Source organism: Squalius cephalus (genome assembly GCF_949319135.1).
Source record: "Squalius cephalus genome assembly, chromosome: 23".
Classification (NCBI taxonomy): Eukaryota; Metazoa; Chordata; class Actinopteri; order Cypriniformes; family Leuciscidae; genus Squalius; species Squalius cephalus.
Genome location: NC_137144.1, coordinates 17,139,148 through 17,163,042, shown reverse-complemented (window position 1 = coordinate 17,163,042; position 23,895 = coordinate 17,139,148). Strand labels below are relative to the sequence as shown.

The following is a 23,895-nucleotide window of genomic DNA, read 5'->3' as shown; positions in this document are numbered from 1 at the left end:
ACATTATGTAGGTGAATCTCACAATATGTCTTGTCTGTCAAAAATCATAAAACAATTGTATTTTGTATTTTATTATTAAAATATGATTTTTATTTATTTTATTTCATTTTTACCAAAAAAATTATTTGGGGGCAAAATATTCTTAATTGTCATGGAAATAAGGTCATACTGCAAAATATATTAATGGTCCTTAAATAGGCCTCATTTTTGTGAAAAACAACAACAACATAATAAATTTTTTTAGACCGATTTCAAGATGTGACCTTCTATTGACGTGTTCCCGAATGTGTCAACTATAAATAACCTTCACCAGAACCACATTGTTTAAATCATGCAATAGCAGCATTTAATCATCAATGTGGAATGCAGCCTTATTCCAGTAAAGGATAAACATGCTATTGAGGTCTTTTTATGTAAACATAAACATTCTCTATTAAGGTCCTGCACTTACCGTTTAGGCTTTTGATGTAAAAGGTCAACCATTTTTGTTGGCATCCTCTACAGGTGGTGGTTTCCCGCTTTGGCAAAACCGAGCCGCATGTAGACTTCCGCTTGGACACGCTCCCCGTGTCCTCAGAGATGGCCCTGCTGTCTCCACAGCGTCACGACGGCTCCTTATTGTTGGTAACAGGAAACAAGGTGAACGACACAGCCATTCTTAAAATGTGTTAGGGAAATGGGTCATATATTTTCAGAATAATCACTAGTGAATAGATAGCAAACACACTGGTGATTTTAGACTAACTGATATAGTAAACAGGGTATGACTGCAACAGTAAGGAAAGTCTCCTCTGAAAAATGTTGTCAAAACGTTGCTTTGGATAAATGTAATTTAAGTGTGATATCATTTGTGTGCACCCTCTCAGGTCTCCAAGGTTCCTCTGATAGGCCCTGGATGTGAGCAACTGAGGACTTGTAGCTCTTGTCTCTTGGCCCCATCCTTCATGGGCTGCGGATGGTGCAAGACCACTGATCGCTGCATGAGGGCTCCTCAGTGCTCCCCCTCCCATTGGATCCAGGACTCCTGCCCTCTCCTCATCACCACGGTAACCACCCTGCCTGCTCATAAACAACATTACCATGGTTTTAAAGCAGCTAATAGTACGTAGCTAATAGAATGAGTGCTTTCTAAGTACAGAGAGCACATGTGAAACTCTGACCTTCATTGATATTTTCAGGGATAAGCACTGACGCATGGATTTCAAGGACCTCTGGTCTTCTTTTAAAGACGTAAATTGATTCTAAATATCAGAAGGAATTTGTTTGCCCTTCTGTGCCTCCTCTAAATCCATGCATTGCTGCAGAGCAGCATGAACTATATTTGTATTTGCGTAAGAGCCTTTGCTTATGATAAGTGGTGATCTGAACACTTAATTATTAACTCTGAGCCAAAATTAGGCCTTCTCGTCCATGTGTTCAAAGCGACACCATCTGCTTATCAATAAAGAACTAACATCTCAGAACCAGGACATTCAGAAACCATATAGAAAACAAAACTGTTTTACATACATATTATGAATAAAATAAAAAAATTAAATTAAATTACCATTGAAAAAACTTACATTCTTCACCTTTAAGGTTCTTAACCTCAGCTGGTGGCTCAACCTAAAGGGCAGTTTTAACACAAGAGACTAAAGCACAAACAAAGACAGGAAAGTTGTTTTGTTCTCAGTTTTTGTCTCCATCACCATTTACTGGAAGACCCCCTGCCTTCAGAGTGTCCATATAACCAAAACAAATTATTGTCAGTGGTTACCAACCTCATGAGCAGAGAAAATGCTTGGCATAAAGACACACAGCAGGAGGGTAGACACTGAAAGAAAAACACTGTCACAATTTTACCTCACAGCTTCTTCTTTCTTTTCCTAGATTTCTCCTTCCTCTGCTCCACTCGGAGGCCACACCAACGTGACAATCTGTGGCAAAAACTTTGGTTTTAATAAGAAAGACCGCTTTGATACCAAGCTGATCAATGTGATCGTTGCTGGAACAAAGTGTAAATTGGAGAGGAAAGACAGTAGCAATAATCGGTAAGTTGATAAATCATTTATTTGTGAGGCTTATTTAAAATACGTTCACATTGCTAGTTAGTTGTAAATGAATAAACATTGCACTTGAATGTAAGCAAATCCTCTTGCACTCTGTGTAAATACAACTTCAGAAACATGCAAGGTCACATTCTCAACATAGTGCTCGTGTTGCAACCCTTGCAGAACATTAAATTGGTCTGCAAAAGTGCTCTATTGTGCATCTTGGCCTTCCATGTCAAACTATAGTACCATTAAGACACTAAACTCATGAGGTTTTGTGCCCCCGGACATACCACCCTACAGCCATCCTATTGTGAGAGGAAAGGAGAAATTCCCTCGGAGAATAGCTCCTGTGTAGTTTCTGCCGAGTAGTAGAGTTATCATTAAATTAGTGTGGACTAATAGCCTGCTTACTCCACTAGTTTACAACCACGTCTTGTTCGCTGTTTTTAGCGGGAGATGTTTATGTCTTTGTGTTGTATGTCAGGTTGGTCTGCGGACTAGATCATGTGAACGCATCCAGCATTGACTCTGTGGTCAGGGTGCACAGTGGCAAGGAACAGGCCCAGAAAGATGGTTTCTCATTTGTGGTAAGAATCCTCACAAATCACAGTATAAGTACTTAAGCACACATTCGAGTAATGTGTTTTTGACTTATTTTCCAGTATTGCGGTTTTCATAGTGCACAAGGACCCAAGGATGTTAATCTATTCTTTTTTTTCCCCCACTTATTTGGAGTTGGGTTAAGGTTACATGGTGTCCTAACCAGCGGCAAATACATTTTCTGTCTACACTGTAAGCGTCACAAAATATAAACCAATTGGTATGCTTGAGTAATATGTACAGATGTGTGGACTTTGGAGCAGGATTTTGGACCAATGAGATCTAAACTATGTTGGGGCCTCCCTAGCATGATGCAACAAAAAACCAAAACTAATATCATCAATGTTATTTCTGTCAAAGACCCTTAATGTGTGAATTAGTTTTACTTTACTAACACAATGATTTATCTGTCTAGAACCCAGTTATCACAGAGATCTTCCCTGAGTTTGGGCCCAAGTCTGGCGGAACAATGCTCACTATCACTGGTTCATTCCTGGACAGTGGAAATTTTCAACTGGTCACAATTGGAAACGCTACCTGTGTGCTGCAGAGGTTTGCAAATCTACTAAGAGTCACAGAGTGTTTAAGCATCATTCACATATCCTCAGGTTTCTTCATTCATTTGGAAACACTTCAAAATTGAAGTGTTCAATCAATTAATCGTGATTAATCAGATCTAACATAAAAGTTTGTTTACGTATGTGTGTATATTGTTAAATTGTTAAATATACTGTATATATACACACACACACACACAAACACACACACATATATATATATATGTATGTGTGTGTGTGTGTCTATATATATATATATATATATATATATATATATATATATATATATATATATATATATATATATATATATATATTATTTTATTTTTTTTTTATTTTTTATTTTTTTTGTCATGATGTTGGTCTTTTGGTTAACTTAAGTGTCTGTTTAAAACATTGTGTTTGCCTGTCTGCAGTATTTCAGCCACAATGTTGACTTGTCGGACACCACCTCAGCCATCACCATCCCAACACAAGGTACAGCTGCACATTGATGGAGTGATTCGTGAAGCTCCTGTCAGCTACACCTACAACGAGAACCCACACATCTCCAGCATCCAGCCCAAGCATTCCTTTATCAGGTCAGTCCTGCAGCCAACATTTAGCACCTTAACATGTGCTTGAAGTTGGGGTTCAACTGGAAGAGTGCATAAATATGCATTTAACAGCAAGGTTTTTGTGTGCGTGTGTGTCTACAGTGGAGGAAGCACAGTGACAGTGCATGGTTTCTACCTCCACTCAGCTCTCCAACCTCAGATGGTTCTCACTGCCGCCACAGAGGGCAAACTTTTCCAAGTGGTGAGTGTTCTGTACACGGCCCACACAGAGTGCCGAGACATCAAATACCTTTCCTCCCATGTCACATGCATGTTAGTATCATTAACCCCACTGAATAGTGAAGCAGATCTGCTGATCTGAGAAATAAAGGAAGCAATGTTTCAGAACTGCACTTGGAAAAAGCACTCACAATGTTCTTTATATGATTATCACTTATAGCTCTTGAAATATTTTTTAAAAACTAGATAGTTCTGACTCTTAGGTTTTTTTTTTTGTAGGTTTTAAAATAAATATCTTTTTTGTAATGCGTAATTTTTCCCCTATCCAAATTTCTAAAGTCATTTTTTTTTCATTTTTCTTTTTTTAATAATTAATACTTATTTAGTCAAAATTTTTACCTCTCCAAGTTCCTTTATCCATTTGGAAAGTTAAATTAAAATCTAATTAAATGAAATTAAAATCAACGTTTTTTAATTAATTTAAATCTAATTTAAAATATATATATTTAATTTCTGGAGTTTTTAAATTAAAATGTATTAAAAATAATAATAAAAGATTTTTTTATATGTAATGTGTCTAATTTTCTTTTCTATTCAAGTTTCTTCAACCATTTGAAAACACTTTCACATCTCATTTCCTGAGAGCTGTGGTTAACCTGATCTGCTCCTCTCTCAATGGGACCAGACAAATACTAATTTACACACAGTTTCCGCTTATCTGATTTCTGTGGGGGTGAAGTGTGGCCGTGCAGTGAAACAGTGCATGTGAACAAAGCTATCTAATCTTAAGCATACAAGTCTTAGTTATAGTCCAAGACAGGACTCGTACTGACACACATCTTCATTCTGATTGTAGCTCTTCATTTCCATTCACATTCAAAATTTCCCTCCTCAAAACATCAAGGTACTTACGCTAATTATCTCACTCGTTTATCTCAAATCAAAGATACTGTACTTAAAGCCAAGTGGATAGCTCCATTTTAAAAAAACACGTGATGGGTTTGTCAATGATTTTAAGCTCACTTGAAAGAGGAATATTTCTGCCTTTTCTTAAGGCATCTAGAACACAAAATGAGCAGAGATGGCATGAAATGCAGGCTATCCTTCCAAATGATTTAAGATGGCTCTGCAGCTGTCAGCCTGTAAATTCTTCTCTATAAACAGTGGGGGTTGAGACAATATTCTTTTCCTAATTTGTAAAGCACAAGAGGTTTATTGTTTTTTTCCCCTCACTTTTATTGGGGAGCATTGTGGTCGAACACTTCCTGTCTTCTGTCAGCTTTTTTCTGAATCACACTGACTACGACTGTGTAACCCGAGTTGAGCTGTCATCTGTTACGCTGAGGTTCGATCAACGATGGCCGAAACAGAAAAGCGGTCAGTAGCTCAGGTTTCTTGTGGGCTGCATTCACAATCTTGCTGCTGACAGGCCTAAAATGAAAGAAAAGCGGACGGTGATCTCGATTTCTTTCGGGACACTGCGAATCCCTCCATCAGTTGCATTTTAGTTCCTCTTGCAATCATACATGGAAAAGCTCTGCAGGCCAAATGAAGGAGCGTAAAGACCCAAGGCAAATTGTGGTGGCTCAGGAGAAATGGAAGAAATCTCAAGAGCGTTCTTGAATATCTACTTCTGAGATCTCTGCTTAATCCAGGGATCAGCCAATCTCGCCTTTCCCACCAACATAAAAAGCATTTTTCACACGCTGCAGCTTGTCGCTGGCGATTGGCACTGCCCACGATCAGGAGCAAACCTGAGAGGGTTTTGTTTGTTTAGGGGTATGGCATCTTATTCTTCTTGTTACTAACCAAGGGTCATGTTCAAGTTTTGCTTTGTCTTGGACTCTCCTATAGGAAGTGAGGGGTGTTAACAGGACTCTAACATGCTCCAGACACCACAGAGGGGTTTCAAGCAAGAACAACACCTGTTTTTGGGATTCAAAGGGGGTCATTACTCATTTTCATGCCAGATCCCTCTCTATACCAAAATCTGGCTTTCTCATCTCAGTATGGTCTTGCTGACACCTTACTCCACTTTGCCTCATGATATCCGAAATTCCTTCCTTAGCTTTACCCCCTTTAAAACAGGGTTCCTGCGGATCTTGAAGTCTTGAAATGTCTTAAATTCAGTTTGATCAAATTTAAGGCCATAAAAAGTCTTTAATATCTTAAATCCTAATTATCATTTTAAGATGTCTTAAATTTGGTTTTGAAAACAGGAATCACAATGTGAATATTAAACTTCAAATATCTTTGATTGAATTAAATAAATGTGAGTGGTGTTCAAAGGCAAAAGGCGGCACTGTTTATGCTAAGGGATTGCTTATAATCTACTGTTGATGAATTTCGACATGTTTATGTTATGGTTTTTGAATTGTAATATGTGTAGATGGATGTAAAACAGAATGTTTTATCTCCCTTCTCTTTTTGAATGAGCATCTGGAGGTAGTAAAGCATGGACATTTCAAAATTATAATCCATGTATTTCAGGATTGTTTATGTTAAAAGTTGCTAAAACTTTTTTTCTGGTAATTATTGGTATTTTGATGACTCAAACTATATCTGGCTTTAGTCGTTGTAAACTCGTGTGGCTTCTCTTTAGGTCACCCTGTTAAGGAAAGTAGATATAAGTATATAGATTTGACTATTGGCACAATAATCTCTTTATTGCCCTGCATTAAATGCATAGAGTTTAATATTGGTCAACCTCTACTTCATATGTATTCATGTATTAGTACACATCGAAAACACATTGAAAGGAGCCATCAAAGATGGTTATATCAGTGGAAATACCTACACTATATGATAACTTCCCATGAAAATCCTGCAATAAAACATCACTTTAACTGACAACGGGTATATCTATTCCCCAAACACCAATTTGAAATGTTTTCAGTGTCTCCCATCATCCTTTGGCTGCTTTCTTTAGCAGCTGTTATTCAACCCCCTTAAGCCCTTTGAGATACTCGATCTATTATAAACAATTAAAGGTTGTGTTTGTCGAGCAGCACACCAAGCCAAACTACTTTACAAGTATTTGACTAGTCTCAGCAAATGAGTCTTCAGAACTCTTAATATGCAAAGAGTTGTATTCAAATACACGTGTGTTAATTTTTTCAAATACTTTTTCATAGTTCGCTCTCTTCAGTGATAATGGTTTTTGATTTCCATCGGAGATATTGCTCAACAAAGAGCATTAACGAAGGAAAGATGTTGTCAGGAAATATATAGTGAGTATTTATAAAGTATACAAAGCCATATATAGTGAGGAATAGCAATCAGTTACTTTAAGGTATCTTCATCCATTCTCTTTAAATTTGTTTCTGAGTATCTGATCTTTATGTGAACTCCCAAGTCAAGGACTTAATTGCCTTTTTGGCAATATAAAATATCAATGTCTTTTATGTGATTACAAATATTTACTGTGACCTAAACCGGTGTGGGCATTTGACTCTGAAACGACACTTATGTGAAGTGAGAATTTCTTTGTTTTTCGACTCTAGAGCTTTGTTAACCTGCCAAGTGTGCAGAGGGAGACACAGGTTTGCTGGATGGAAGTCTTGGAGCAAAGACGACTCGGATGCCTTATGTTCATAAATAATGGCATCGAACAATTTGAACGTGTCTCTTGTCTAGGGTTATGCTTTATTATGAAGTGGAACGTTCAGATGAGGACAGCTAATTACATGCCGGTGACGTGCAAATAACAGGCATACTGTAAAATGGGCAGTTGTGGTGTTGTAATGTGGAATGAAAATGGTGTGTGGCAAGACCTGGCAGGGCTGGAGCCACAGCTGGCATGTGAAGCTTTTGAGTTGCAACTCATGCATAATTGCATTGAAACAGATCTTCAATCTCACAAAGGCTCCTTGTCCACTGCTCTTAAAGTTTGCGATGTATGCTATGCATACGGATGTGTCTCACATCTGGTTTAAAAAAGTAATATACATTACTGTTCAAAGGTTTGGGGTCAATTATATTTTTTTGAGAAGTGAATATTCAGCAAGGGAACATTAAATTGATCAAAAGTGACATCAGTATATCAAATCAGCGTATTAGAATGATTTCTGAAGGATCGTGTGACACTGAAGAAAATACTTCAACTTTGCCATCACAGGAATGAATGACATGTTTAAATGCATTAAAACAGAAAAGAGTTCTTTTAAATTATAGTATTTCAATGCTTTCACTGAAACACAGAACATGCAAGATATTAGCATCTGCCAAATGTAAATGTAATGTAAATAATGTTTGCTGTTTGAATGTTTTCTAGAAAGCCTCTGAAATCTGAACTTAAATATGCTCAGTCATGTAATCACCCCGACTCTTGAGAAAACTTGGCCCTTGGTTAAACACTAAAGACTTGTATGAAACTTATAAATAAAGATGCCTTACTCCAAAACAAACAAAAGATAAAACGAATTGGCCACACAAAAGAATGTAACATGCCTCAGCATTGACTTGGCACAACTATAACGGCAGAGGCTAATATTTGTGTTTGTCTTTTTCTCTATGCCTAGACCTGCAGTCATGATGAGGATAAGCGAAATATCCATTGTATCACGCCCTCCCTGAAAGGCCTCGGTGTTCAGCCTCCGGTTGCCACAAAAATGACCTTTGTGTTAGACGGTTTCTCCACCGATCAGTATGACCTACTTTATGTGGAAGATCCCAAGTTTGAGAAGTTTCAGCCGCCCACCGTTACACCGAGAGGCAACAAGAGCATTCTGGAGATTAAGGTAAGAGCGATGCTCTGCAGGAAAGCAGTTTGATATTTGATCTCAGACAAACACACATACACAGAGTGATTCACATTGCTCATTGAGTTGGAAGTAAACAATACTGAAACAAAACAGGAAGTTTAGTTCGTTTCCCATTGCGCACCTCCATCTTTCACATTGTTCTCGTTCCCTGAAGGTTACAGCCTCTGACACATTGATGGTGAGATCCTTTGCACTGGTGAGGTTAGGCTGGTGAAAAAACGCAGCGTTTTTAACAATGAAATATAAGAGTAGACTTTTTTTTTTTTTGGAAACCGCCACTCAATAGTCAAACGCAGCTGTTGTGAAGGGGAGGGGGGAGAGAGGTCGCGTGAGATCTACTTTTTCTTCCCATGCGAGACCTCAGCATCAAATCCCTCGGTACCCCTCTTGGGACATAGATACGCGCACACACATAGAGACACACTAAACGTTGTGTACCGTTTAGGCTCATTTAAAGCCACTATATTCAATAATGGGCACAACAGCAGGCTCAGTTTAGCTTAATTGTCATTAAACTGCCCTATCACTCAGATCATGCACTTTATTCCCATGCAGTCTGTTTGTTTAGATTTTGCAGCTTGATACTTAAGGCCTTCTTTAGGGAAATAAAATTGCACTTGGCAGCACTGCTGACGCTCAAGGGGTTTATCAAAATGTCAGAGATTGTGAGTGTTACTGGTGCCAATGGAGATTTGCCTGGACGTTTGCTTTTTAAGTGCTAATTTTTTTTTTAAGTAACTTGTATTTATTTTAATTATATTTTAATCTACCTTTGAATTATATAAAATCATATTATTGAATGAAAAATAATGGCTTATACACACTATTTATTTATATCTTTTTCATTTAAATAAAATTATTTATTTTTTTTAAAAATAGGAAAAATATATAAATATTTTTTATTTATTGCAACATAAAAACGATATACAACCTTGTTTGACAGGTATTACAGAACACATATGCAAATATGATACTTTTCTTTTTCAAATTTATTAAAAGGCTATGGAACCTGTTTGTCTTGAAAGCATAGGGTCGTATCATGTCATGTCCTGTATGATCTAGGTGAGAAGAAAGAAAAACAAATATATATAAATAAATGTGTGTGTTTGTGTGTGATAAATAATTAAATTTTTTTTTTTACATTTATCTCACAGTGCTGGTGGTTTTGTGATAATTTTCTTTTTGTGAATGGCCTAATCTCCTCTAGGGAGCTGGGTCTTACTTGTAAGTGTATGTGTGCCTGTTCGTATTGGATCTCAGGCTGGCCGGTGCTGTATGGTAACAGGTGCAATAGTGGAGTGTGTCCAATCTGTAAAGCCCAGGCTGTCATGTGAGGAATGTGATCGCTGTCTTTATTGCCTTCTGCTCTGCTCCATACACCAGAGCTGGCTGAGTTTAAAGGGGTAGACGCTGCACAAACTATACGCCCCATATACACACTCAGTCATGGGGCAATTTAAAGTGAGGCAAGTTTTTTTTTTTTTTGATCATCTTACCTTTCTCTTTCATTTTCCCTTGCAGGTCCCCCCTGTGAATCAGGAGGCGGTGAAAAACGGCGAGGTGCTGAGAGTTTCGAACCGGACTTGTGAGAGCGTCACTTTGGTGGGCAACACGCTCGAATGCACCATACCCATGGAGCTCCAGACAGCTGCCAAAGAGCTGGAGGTGGAGGTACAAGACTCTTTCATTCTCTACTCCACTTCAGACCACTCCAGTCCAGACGGCCCCCATAAGAGCCACTCGTCAGCCAGCCAACTCTGCCCTGCTTGTTCCTCTCAAAGAAGTCTCTCAAAGTACCAAACATGAGCTATTTCTGATCTTAGCCGAGGCCTCTGGGTTGCCAAATGATTATAGTTTCCAGATTAACTCCAAAACCGATATCCCTCCTGGATATGAGGATTAATATCAATGAGTAATTTCCTCAAATGTGCTCATTTTTATATATCAGGGTCCACCTGCCTTTCTTGTATTTCCTTTCTGGTCACCATTAGCTCAACAAGAACATTAAAAAAACGTTTCAGGGCCCCAGACAGTCTGATATGATTGGTGCAAAGATCAAGGAAGCGTTGGTCTCAGCATAAAGTGCTTATCTGTCAGGGAGAGACGGACAGCGTGCGTGTGACACGATGCTCTAATCTGACCCCATCACAATATAGCGCGGTAAAACTCATCTCAGCCCAAACTCAATAACACTGCACCACATAAGAGAGGCTCTATCTCTGATCCAATTTCCCCTCCTGCCTGCAGTGGATGTGTGTTTCATTTTGCCATGCTGCTTTATGAGCAGTGAAGCCCTCTCTCTGAGTGTAAACGCTCCCTGAGGATGTTTCTAGATGGATTGTTGTGATGTTGGAGGTTCAAATGTAAACACTTCGCGGCATATGAAATCTGAAGCAAATGTGCCGCAGATGTGATGGCATAGATGTTCCCTAGTTGTAGTTTTGCACATACTTGCTTGTCTTTTTTAACTGTAATAATATTTGCTGATTAATCAGACAGATGCTGCTCTAAAAATAATGATATCATATTTATGTTATTTTGTATAATAAAATGTTTTATTTAAAATATGTATCTTTATGTTATAGCTTAAAATCCTGCAAAAGTGATTATATAATTTTTTTTTTAAATAAATCAATATAATTTCAAAATTAGGTGCTATGGTCACTAGTATTTACTGAAAATAACATGAAGTAATTTGTGTATCCACTGTAGTGGAAGCAGGCCACATCATCCGTGATCCTAGGTCGTGTGGTCTTGGCCCAAGACCAGGACTACAGTATACTGATAACAGGAGGAGTGTGTGTGTCCGTCCTTCTACTGCTCCTGATCGGAGTCTTTGTTTGCATCAAGAGGAAGAAGCATATTGATGGTATGTGACTGTCTGTTTTCATTTATAAGCTTTAAGCTGTTTTTGAAGCCTCCTGTGGCTTTTCAAGATAAATGTGCAACACTTTCCATGCAAATGTTCCACATCATTTGTATAGCTAAAGAGCAGATTTATATCGATATATGCAAATATCGACTTTAATATCCAGAATGGAAAACTTTATTATTCAAAACAGCTTTAGATGCAGCGGATAAGCCTGTCTTGCAAAAAAAAAAACATTATTAATATGTATTTTCCAGACAAAAATATGTTTTAATATCTTATGCAGTTTTGTTTATCAAGTTATCTTGTTTTGAGGATGTTTAGATATTTTTACTGGACAACAAGGAAAATTACAGATTAAGAATTATCATTTTTTTGGCAGTAATTCACTTTTCATTCAGAAGTCAGTTTAGCAACCACCTCTGATTCCAGCCGCTCTCATAACCAGAGATGTTGAACTTGCTGATGGTTATTTGAAATGAAATGAATGCTATGAGATTGTGAGATAAAGAAAGAGAGGGGTTTCTGGGTTTGTTTGTGGGAGTTGACGCTGCTGAAGTCAATGGTGGAGCGATCTGTCCCTTTTTTCCTCTCCTTGGTCTCTCTCTCACCCTCTGTCTCTCTCTGGTTGTAGATTTAGCTAAGGCTATGGTTTGGTATGACGGCCGGGCTCACATTCCGCACTTGGACATGTTGGCAAACGCGAGGAGTGTCAGTCCGACTAATGAAATGGTCTCTCACGAGTCGGTGGACTATAGAACCACTTTGCTTGAGGGTATGTTCTCACGCTTTGCTGCCTCTCGCTCAAAACACACGCTGGTGGAGGTTTGCCTTATCTGCTGATCTCAGACCAGCTTTGCTTTTTTTCTCTTCACGGCTCTGGATAGTGAAGACTGGTCTTAAATCATCGGAGAAAGGCAACTTTTTTTCCAGTTCTCCAAACACATACGCTTTCTGACCTTACCCTCTGTTCTCTCCACTCTCTCTCTGAAGATATTACATGCTTCTGTGCTTTGCCTCTGCCTCCTTTTTTGTCTGAAAAGACAAAAAAATCCCCTCTCATCTGTGTAGACGGGTTTAGAATTTCCTCAGCTCTTTGTAGTTGGTGTAATGACTCTGCCTCCCAGACTTTCCCTGCTTTGTTCAGGTGACCCCAGGCCTCTGCGAACAAGCCATTGACTTTTGACCTCTCGACCCCATTGCCTTGCAGACCAAAACTTGCCTCTGTCACAGACAGAGTCCTGCCGGCCTCATCTCTACGCACATGCCCATGTGGACCTGTCCCCAATGCTGGGGCAGATGGAAGGGGATCTGGCGTCTCCACTGTTGCCCTCTAATGCGCCCATAGATCTGGGCAGCCTCCACCCTGAGCTGCTGAAGGAAGTGCAGCATGTGGTCATCGCCCGGGAAGATCTGCTCTTGCATGTGAATGAGATCATCGGGAGAGGTGAGGGAACACAATCAGTGTTAAAATTATGGTCATTACTGCTTGTTGATATTCAAACATTTGGGGTTGGTAAGATGTTTTTTAACGTTTTTAAAAGAAGTCTCTTCTGCTCATCAAAGCTGCATTTATTTGAGAAAAATAAAAAAATAAAATTTTGAAATATTATTACAATTTAAAATAACTGTTTTCTATTTGAGTATATTTTAAAATGTAATTTATTCCTGTGATGCAAAGCTGAATTTTCAGCATCATTACTCCAGTCTTCAGTGTCACATGATCCTTTAGAAATCATTTTAATACAATGATTTGCTGCTCAAGAAACGTTTCTTATTATTATCAATGTTGAAAACAACTGTGCTACTTAATATTTTTGTGGAAACAATGATACTTTTTGTCAGTATTCTTTGAGTAGAAAGTTTAACAGAACAGCATTATACATTATAAATGTTTTACTGTCACTTTTGATAAATTAAATGCATCCTTGCTGTAATAATAAAAAATAAAAAATTACCTTACCGTCCCCCAAACTGCAGTTTACTTTGACAAAATAAAGGTTTTTGGGTATCTTGGCAAGCACCCCATTACCATTGCTCATACTTAGGTTTGATATTTGTTATTAATTTATTTAAAAAAATATACATAAAATGGCTTGAACACACTTGAATATTATGATTAATTAAAAATAATTTGGATATTTTTAGGGGTATAAATAAAAAATGTGATACAGCTGTCCTGATATCTAAATGAAGAAAAAAAAAGTCTCATTAAAAGTTTTCTTAAAACCAGGAAGTCAGTGCACCAGTTATGTAAAAATATTATTAATATTTGAAAAACTTTTGTCTGCCAAATCAAAGTCATGAGGTATGCGACCAACATTCAGAAAAAAATAGCATAAAACAAGAAAAGAAATCATAGAGAGGACAGCTGTATTTGTGTCAAGTTCAGTAAGCCTCATTTAAAAAATAGATATTTTTCCTTTTTCTTGGACAGTTTTATTTGTCATCAACCCAAAAATCTAGTTTCTTTGTACTGTTACTGTAACTTACAAGCACATTTGGCAACAAAGCTTTGCAAAAAAGGTGCATTACAAGAAATCCAATAGCTCAAATTGAGGGATTTAGCTGAGGGAATCAGTTTCAGACGTGGTTAAAGTTAACAGATTAAACTGTGACAATCAGCCCGGCAGGTTGGACATTTGAACGTTAAATTACCCGTCCTCTTATTGTACTACAGAAGTGGGGGTATGAACGTGTGTATCATATTTACTATGGCGCTCAGGTGAAAACCACTCTCCAGTCCTCCCCAAACCCCTGCACAATACTCCTAAAACCCATCACCCCTGTGGGAAAACCAAGTCCCTGTGGGTGTGTATGCCCATGTTTGTGCATGTGACACAAAGCGATTTATAGAGCGAGAGGAAGAGGCCATGCGTGCATGTGAGTATGTTGGGGTGCTCGGGGTGGCATGTGTGGTGATTTGTTCCCGTGTTAAATTCCAGGCTCATTGTTGGGCCGTCTCAGGGCTCCCTGTCGGTAATCTGACTCGGCTGCCATCTGGGAAGACGTGATAGCAGAGCTGGAGAGAGATTACAGCACTCCACGCTCTATTATTTCAACAAAACACCCCGACTCTCTCTCGCCCTCTGTTCTCCATGCCCTCATTAGAGAGAATACCCTGCCCAGACACTTGTAATTGGTTAATCTTTCAGTTATACACCACGCTGCCCTCCAGACGTTCTGTTCAAGTTCATATTTCACAGCATTCTTACAGTCATTCTTTTATGCGTCTGTTTTGCAAAGTCTCACTATTATTATGGCTCATAATTAGGGTCAGAGATTTTAACAGCCTTAATATAAAACTTTAAATCATGTGCTACAGACATGAATTATACTTAACTTCAAATCACGCAGATTACGTCTAGCTAATTAGACATATCATTTTTGAATATCGGTCAATAACACTATAGCAGTTGCCATAATAATGTACACAACCATTCAAAAGTTTGTTGCCGGTAAGATTTTTTTAAATGTCTTTGAAAAGTATCGAATGCTCAACAACAAGGGTGCATTTATTTGATCAAAAATGCAGTAAAAACTGAAATGTTATTACAATTTAAAATTCTATTTTAATTTATTTCCATGATGTGAAAGCTAAGCTTGCAACATTTCCAGATCCCATTCTGCATGCCCTCTGTATTGTCCCTTGTCAAAAAAGGTGCTAAAACAAAATTAAACAAGCAGGTGTCCAGTAGAAACTAAAACAAACCTCATACTGTAGGGTTTACATGTCAGTTTTTGTGATTTAGAAAGTACAAAATCAGACTGCGTGAGACGAAGAGACTCAGAGAGAGAAAGTTTGAGTATAACAGATCAATTGTTGTCCCAGTACAATATATTCACACTCCATTGTTCTTGCTTTTGGACTCGACGCGATACGCACCTGCTATGCCCACACTTCGCTCGGGCATAAAATGCTTTGATAGATTGATGTGCTGATAATCTCTGCATCTTTTCCTGTCTTTGTGTGCACTAGGGCACTTTGGCTGCGTGTTCCACGGAACTCTGCTCGAACCAGATGGCCAGAAGCAGCACTGCGCCATCAAGTCCTTGAACAGTGAGTTTGACAACATGAGTGTTGAGATGGTACAGTTGCAAGCACAGAGAGCTGCAGCTCTAAAATCTGATAGGATGAGCCACATTCAACAACTTTCATGGGGGTTTTAGGCACTTTATTGTGCCAGACACTATGGTAAAACCACTGTAATGTATAATTGAGTGGCCCTAACAGCCTAAAAATCATTGAAACTATTAAATCCTACCGAAAAGATGTTAAACTACCTTTAGGATACCCATAATTATGCTACACATAGGTTACACATCCATTCTGAATGCAGTTTGACATCTCTTTACAGAGAAATGACGTATGACTGTTGGGACTGTTTTAATATGGCTGTGTGATGAAGATGATGATGATGAATGCACAGCAGATCAGCCATATCGCATTAGAGATGCCTCTAATCATGTCATGTTACTGAGAGCTTTTAGATTTATGACCCGAGCTTTATTTTTCTGTCTCAGTTCTCAACAAGAACTGTTGCCTAACTACACTATAAATGTATAATGTTTACCTTTTTACTTTTAACTTTTAGACAAGGGTGCATATACTGTATGTATATATACGGTGTGTGTGTGTGTGTGTGTGTGTGTCTATATATATATATATATATATATATATATATATATATATATATATATATATATATATATATATATTAGGGCTGTCAAACGATTAATCGCGATTAATCACATCCAAAATAAAAGTTTGTGTTTACATAATATATGTGTGTGTATGGAGTATAATTATTTTCTATATATAAATACACACACATGCATATATATTTAAGAAAAATGTGTTATTTATATATAAAATATTTATATATAATATAAATTATATATAATATAAATATATATACACAGTATATACATGCAAATATTTCTTAAATATATACATGCATGTGTGTGTATTTATATGTAGAAAATAATTATACACCGTACACACACATATATTATGTAAAAATAAACTTTTATTTTGGATGCGATTAATCACGATTAATCGTTTGACAGCCCTAATATATATATATATATATATATAGTAGTCAACATTTGAAGTGATCAAAACCTTTCATCAAAGTTATACATGAATTTTGAACAAGGTCAAATTTATTTATAGCACCTTAAAACAATACTCGTTTTTGTCTTAGGACATGAAGGTAAACTAAATGGAAATGAGAAATGTTGCCTTGGGAACTAGCTGAAACAAGATATATATATATATATATATATATATATATAAATAATTTCAGTTTACATTTATTTTATTGAAAGTAGGCCTAACATTTGAAAATGTAACTTAAGTAACTTTTTATGATTTTTGTTTTAGTTAATTATAATAACCCTGGTGCATTTGTATATTAATCAAACAAAGAATCATACAATCACCATATATATATATATATATATATATATATATATATATATATATATATAATGAGGAATTGATTGACTACTTTAGCACTGTTCCCAGAACAGTTTTGGATTTTTGAGGATCCTAAGCTACACTGACAATAATCAGTGTAGCGTAGGATGCCTCATTGCTGAAAATCAGTCTTCTGTAAGACATGTACACACAGGCCTTTTCTTTTTTGTGTACACATAAGCCTCTCTTTCTCTTAGTGAAAGGTTAAACATCTGTTTAATCTCCTCAAAACGTGAAAGCTCCACCAACAAGATTAAGCGAGGCACAGCTAAAATGGCAGGGCCAACAGATTCTCAGAGCTCAGCTAGTAAAGGTGCGCTCATATCACAGTGGATTATGTCTCCGCTCTGAAACCTCCCGGGTGAAATATCAGGCCGTGTGTGATAAAACACTTGATAGTGTTGGGGATAATTTATAAGTCATGGTGAATAGTTCACTGACAATTTGGCAGGTTTATTGCTATCTCAGAAAATGTATAGCAGGATAGATTTTAAAGGAGTCATTTTGCATGTGTAAATCTAGGCTAGGGGGTGATACCATAAACCACTGTGGTGATCTTTGAACTACTGAGACTATTATTGTGCATTTATGTGGCAGGAATCACTGATATAGAGGAGGTGTCTCAATTCCTGAAGGAGGGCATCATCATGAAAGACTTCAGCCATCCCAATGTACTCTCTTTGCTGGGAATCTGCCTGCCCAGCGAGGGCTCGCCTCTCGTCGTGTTGCCCTACATGAAGCATGGAGATCTGCGCAACTTCATCAGAGATGAAACTCACGTACGTGGTGGCAGCATCTCCAACGTCTTTCAGCACAACTTCAGTATCAGACTGTAGTTTCAGACAGGGTTATGGCTATTAAAAATATAATAAAGATGATTAAATGGTGACATTGCCTTGTGGTGAAGTGCTTTGTTGTTTTTATCGTTATTATTTTTAAATGGAGTGATTGTTTTCATTCCCACAGAACCCCACAGTGAAGGACCTGATGGGTTTCGGGCTGCAGGTGGCTAAAGGAATGGAATATCTTGCCAGCAAGAAGTTTGTACACAGAGACCTCGCGGCAAGAAACTGCATGTGAGTTGTTCAACAAATTACCCAATAGGGTTTGAAGTATCGTACAGTATGTTCAGGGCACATGTTGTGCATTAGGGTGTCTTGACGTATTAAATATAAATTGGAATTTTAATTACACTGTAAAGCCCTATGTATTTGTGATTGTTTAACCTAATGTAAATGTTGGTAACATCCCTTTTAGGCTAGATGAGAGCTACATAGTAAAGGTGGCTGATTTTGGCCTGGCCAGAGACGTGTATGATAAAGAATACTACAGCGTACACAACAAGCACGGGGTGAAGCTGCCCGTCAAATGGATGGCATTAGAAAGCCTGCAGACGCATAAGTTCACCACCAAATCTGATGTGGTGAGTATCTCAGTAACAATTGACAAATAATATTTAGCAAGTTTGTAAAATCATCCTAATTGACCAAAGATCAGCTTATATAAATAGAAGAATCTTGTTTTTGTTTTTTTCTAATATTTTCATTGACTGTTTCAAAAGTGAGATGCTATCCTAGACAGTATTTCTGGTCTTCATAGGTAGGATACACTATGTTCAAATCAAGTATTATTGGGCATTAACAGTACACTTTAATGATCAAATCGAGCATTTTTGGACATAATAAGCTCATTTTAATGATCAAATCGAGCATTATTGGACATCATAAGCACATTTTAATGATCAAATCGAGCATTTTTGGATATCCTAAGCACATTTTAATGATAAAATTGAGCATTTTTGGACATCATCAGCACATTTTAATGATCAAATAGAGCATTTTTGGATGTCCTGAGCACATTTTAATAATCAATTCAAGCATTTTTGGACATCATAAGCATATTTTAATGATCAAACCAAACGTTTTTGGGCATCTTAAGAACATTCAAAATTCCAAACTGATCATGTTTGGGCATCAAAAGCAAATTTCAAGATGATCAAATCGAGCATTTTCAGGCATCGTAAGCACGTTTAAATGTTCAAATCAAGCACCTTTGGGCATCATAAGTGAATTGAATAATCAAAAAGAGCATTTTTAACCATCATAACTTCATAAGTACACTCAAATGTTCAAATTGAACATTTTTGAACATTTGAACACGTATCAAATATCAATTCTGGGCATCATTGGCATTGAATCAAAACACAGTGTGCCTATGATGCCCCAAAATGCTGACTATGTTGGTAGCTTACTGCAGTACGTAATTTCTTACTGCAAATCTCTGTTTTACTATGAGATATTAGTCTGGTCCCATTCTAATTCTTCTGCTTGAAAGCTAACGTCTCTGGGTCAGGTTGAGAGGATTTGCACAAAGTTTTTCTCTATCAAACTGACTCATGCATGCACACACGCCAGGCTCAAGGTGTGCCATGAGTCACGTCCTGTTTTCTAACTACCTACCTGCATTTCAAATAAAATAGATGACTACACACTGCCACTTCTGAGGGAAATAATTTTCTCAATATTTCCCAAATACTTACTTGACTGTTCCATTAAATGGATTTATGAGTTCAGCATTCCTGTGCTTTTCCTCACTGTATCCCTTTTTGCTGGCCTCCAACAACTGATGAAATTAAAGTCACCCAAAGTTCCCTTGTTTTGACAGGTGCTCACTTGCCTTCCTCATAACTTATTGTTTTGAATCTGATCTTCACGCAGTGGTCGTTCGGTGTGTTGCTATGGGAACTCATGACCCGGGGTGCCCCGCCTTACTCCGATGTGAACTCCTTCGACATCACAGTCTTCCTCCTGCAAGGCCGGAGACTTCTGCAGCCAGAGTTCTGCCCAGACGCACTGTAAGCGCACCCACATGACACACACTTGGTTCTTCATTATGACCGGCGTACGGCACTCCAAAGGGGGAGTGTGTCAACAAGAGTGTAAAACAGAGAGCCATTGTTAACCACCCGCAGATTCAGTCAAGCAGTAATAGTTCTTCAAAACTCTTGGCCAACTCAGCTCTGCATGACTACCTGAGCTCGGCACACAATGACTCCCCACCCTGACTGTATGATATGAGTCGACCTCCAAACATTCTTCACACACTGCCATCAAATAACCAGCCAAATAATCAGCTCTGAACAGAGATATGTGGGTCATCACTCCCTTCCCTCATGGACGGGACAATGAGCCAGTCCTCCCAGGTCTCAGTGCCTCTGCTCAGCAGACTATTGCAAGACAAACAATGGAAAGTCGTTCTGAAATGCGATGAAGGTTCGCACTGAAGGTTATAAATTTCAAGGCACCGGTGTCTTGAAATGCCAAAGCAAACAGCTGGGATGGGAACGGAGAAATTAGATGACTTACAGTACGATTGGGATTCATTCGAGCTCAGAATGAATCAAAATGACAAATAAATTCCATTCAAAAGTTTGGGTTTAGTAAGATTTAAAAATAAAATAAAGAAAGAAAGAGATTAATACTTTTATTCTGCAAGGAAGCATGAAATTTATCAAAAGTGACAGTAACTTCTATGTTGTTACTAAATAAAAATCATGGGGGGAAAGTATCAGTTTTCAACAGTGATAATAATAATAATAAATGATTCTTGAGCATTAAATCAGCATAGAATGATTTCTGAAGGAAATTATGCTGAAAATTCACTTTGCATCACAGGAATAAATTACATTTGAAAATACATTCAAATAGAAAAAGAGCATTTTTGATCAAATAAATGCAGCCTTGGTGAGCATGAGAGACTAATTTCATAAACAATCAAAACATATTACCCCAAACAGTATTGTATTTAGTTCATGTTTAAAGGCAAAGCTAAATGTAACTAAATATATATTTGACATTTTTTTTAAATGCAACCTTTAAACTGATACGGAATATTCAGTGTGAAGTAATATAGGGTGGGGCTTTATTTGACTTTTTTATTTTGACTTTTTTCCCATCTGAATAAAGTGTCCAGATCACACTTGTATTAAAGTTCCCCAATAATGCTATTTTAAAGGTTCCTCGTTTTGTTTTGGAGGTCTCCTACAATAGGTTTACATGCAACACTTTCAAAAAAACACTTTCATTTTCTTATAATATACATTGCACATCACCTCATTTCTCAAAAAGGCTGAAAACGGTTAGTTCGAAGATTCAGTCTCTCTAAACCCCTCCTTTCTGAGAGCCTACTCTGCTCTGATTGGTCAGACAGCCAAATCTGTTGTGATTGGTCTGCTTACAGCGCCTATTGGAAAGAAAACGCCTATACCATATGTGAATTTCAGCTCCGAATGCTTCCTCAGCACTTGTATACAGTGTGTGATACTAACAGTAACGATGGCGTCAGTTTTACCGTATCAATCCCAGCATGCGTCGCAGTGCAGAAAACAGCGTCTTTTCTACATGTTGCCAACACAAACCAGGTCTCAGCCACAAATACAGTGTTTGAGGGCGGGTCAAAGTAGACGTCGTTTGCGGGCAGCCAATGAAGACCATAGACTGGCATTATGCAAATGTGTTACATTTGTTATGTAGGTGTGTAACAGGAAGTGAGAGTGGAATTGCTGACGAATCGTTTCAGCTGTTCATAATCGATTCTTTTCTTAACTCCATTTATTGTGCACTTTGCTGATTTTTTTACCTTCACAAACGGCTATATACACACTACATGAAAGGTAATATTCAAAAAAGCATTTACATTTACATTTTTCTCCCTTCTTTGTAGATACAATGTCATGATCGAGTGCTGGCACCCCAAACCGGAGCGTCGGCCCACCTTCTCAGAGCTAGTGTCCCGCATCGCCTCCATCTTCTCCAGCTTCAGCGGAGAGCACTACATCCTCCTTAACACCACCTACGTCAACATTGATAAGATGACACCCTACCCCTCTCTCATCTCCTCTCAGAGTAACCTCGACCGTGACTGCTGCACCTGAAAGACAAAGTCACCAGACAGAGGGAGGGAGAGGAAAACGACAAAACAAAGCCATTGCTGTTCATGAAAGACACTGGACTGGCTGCCAGGGGTGCTTTTCATCATTAAAGGAGGAGAAGCTGCCCAAGGACACTGTGAAAGACTTAAAAGGCACGCACACTCCCTTAATCGCTGTAAATAGATTATGATGAGCCGTGACCTGTGGAGTCGAGGTTCTCCAGTCGAGCATGAGATGGTCCTGATCCCCTGGGACACTTGCGAAAACCGTGCTCTGAGTTGGCACCCCATTAACGTTTCATCTGTTGGGTTGCATTTCAGTGCTTCAATCTGTGACCATCTGATTCATTTATGCTCTTGGAAGATGCTTTCGAACCAAATGACTTCAAGACATGGCGTAACCTGAGCGTTCGTTGACCATTTTATTTTCTGTGAAAAGCGTAATAAAACGTTGTGCATGCCTTCATACTACGAACTGAACGCAGCATAATGAAGATATCAGGTGAACACTGGACCCACGTGACGTTTGATGATGTCAACGTTCTTGTGACGCCTGTACGTCCAATTCAGACTATGAAAGACCGATATGAATGATCTGATTCTGTTTTGTTTACTTCTGTTCAGATGAATCTTTTCTGTCCAGGCCATTTGAATCTTTCCGACAAGATTTCTTCCGTAGTTCTTATATATTTTTATATAATCTGTTTAGGTTTAAAGCGAACGTACTACAAGGTCCACATGGAATCTGTGCAGCTTTTTCACATTTTCACCACTGATTGAGTGAGAAAATCTGTTGGATGGATTTAAAGTCCACAGGTAATGGCATTCTACTTCCTTAATGTGATTCATTTCTGAATGAAACTGCAAAATGTGATATCCAGCGGGTGTAGTCGAGTGGAACAGGTGACGTCAGACGAAAAGGAAATTCTTAGTTATAACGTGCACAGATTAATGCCCTCAATAAAACCAGAAATATATAAAGAAAGTAAATAGGGTCTATATGAACATATTAAGCAGCACAGCTGTTTTTTAACATTGATAATGATAAAAAAATTAGCTTGAGCAGCAAATCAGCATATTAGAATGATTTCTGAAGGATCATGTGACATGGAAGACTGGAGTAATGATGCTGAAAATTCAGCTTTGCATCACAGGAATAAATTACATTTTAACATATATTCAAATAGAATCAGTTATTTGTTATAATATTTTACAATATTACTTTTTTTTTTTTTTTGATCCAATAAATGCAGCCTTGGTGAGCATGCAAGATTAATTTCAAAAACAAAAAATCTTACCTTCAAAAAATCTTAAAAATCTGATATTTGATCATATAGACCCTATTTATGATATGAAATTACCAAGAAATGTAATAACAGAACATGCGAGAGGCGGGTGACGTGTGGGACTTTGTGAACGGCAGATGCGGATTCAGTGCAGGCCTGTATGTTCCCTATGTAGTGAAGATGACTATGAATGTGACTTGCATAAAGGACTACTGGATGATGTAAATAATTAGTCTCTCTACCCTTATTGTCTGACTTGCTGTGTGATACATGTGTATATATAGCCTATGAACACAGTACAATATAGACAGTTTGGTAAACCAGTCAAATGAGGTCAATCAACATTTCATTTCATCTTTATGCGAGTAAAGTTTTAGCGTTCTTGTTATAAATGATCAATAAACGGGCTGAATCTTGATTTGTTTTATATTATGGTTTAGGTTTCACCATTTATAAAAACCTTTCTTTGATCCTGCCAGACTGTCTTGTGATTTATATATGGAGTTCAAACTCAAAAATGGTACAAATGACAATATTTCTGTCGTTCCAGTCATGATAATAAAGTTTTATTATGTGTGTCATATATGAATTCTGAGTGAA

General features: G+C 37.8%; 1 protein-coding gene across 2 annotated transcripts in view; it reads left to right on the top strand.

The window, feature by feature from the left end:
* met (MET proto-oncogene, receptor tyrosine kinase) overlaps positions 1–23,566 on the top strand; it is a 42,062-nt gene extending 18,496 nt beyond the window's left edge. The window contains exons 4-21 of one of the 2 annotated variants that reach the window (XM_079859455.1): positions 505–639; positions 867–1,046; positions 1,870–2,030; positions 2,518–2,620; positions 3,049–3,185; positions 3,607–3,771; positions 3,889–3,988; positions 8,487–8,705; positions 10,251–10,400; positions 11,442–11,598; positions 12,233–12,373; positions 12,809–13,045; positions 15,578–15,658; positions 17,678–17,859; positions 18,047–18,156; positions 18,338–18,503; positions 19,798–19,934; positions 21,803–23,566. In XM_079859455.1, the coding sequence (XP_079715581.1) occupies positions 505–639; positions 867–1,046; positions 1,870–2,030; positions 2,518–2,620; positions 3,049–3,185; positions 3,607–3,771; positions 3,889–3,988; positions 8,487–8,705; positions 10,251–10,400; positions 11,442–11,598; positions 12,233–12,373; positions 12,809–13,045; positions 15,578–15,658; positions 17,678–17,859; positions 18,047–18,156; positions 18,338–18,503; positions 19,798–19,934; positions 21,803–22,013 (2,772 nt within the window). In that variant the 3' untranslated portion in view covers positions 22,014–23,566. The remainder of the gene's footprint in view (positions 1–504; positions 640–866; positions 1,047–1,869; positions 2,031–2,517; positions 2,621–3,048; positions 3,186–3,606; positions 3,772–3,888; positions 3,989–8,486; positions 8,706–10,250; positions 10,401–11,441; positions 11,599–12,232; positions 12,374–12,808; positions 13,046–15,577; positions 15,659–17,677; positions 17,860–18,046; positions 18,157–18,337; positions 18,504–19,797; positions 19,935–21,802) is intronic. The other variant, XM_079859456.1, reaches the window with a different exon arrangement.
* Positions 23,567–23,895: the final 329 nt, after the last annotated feature.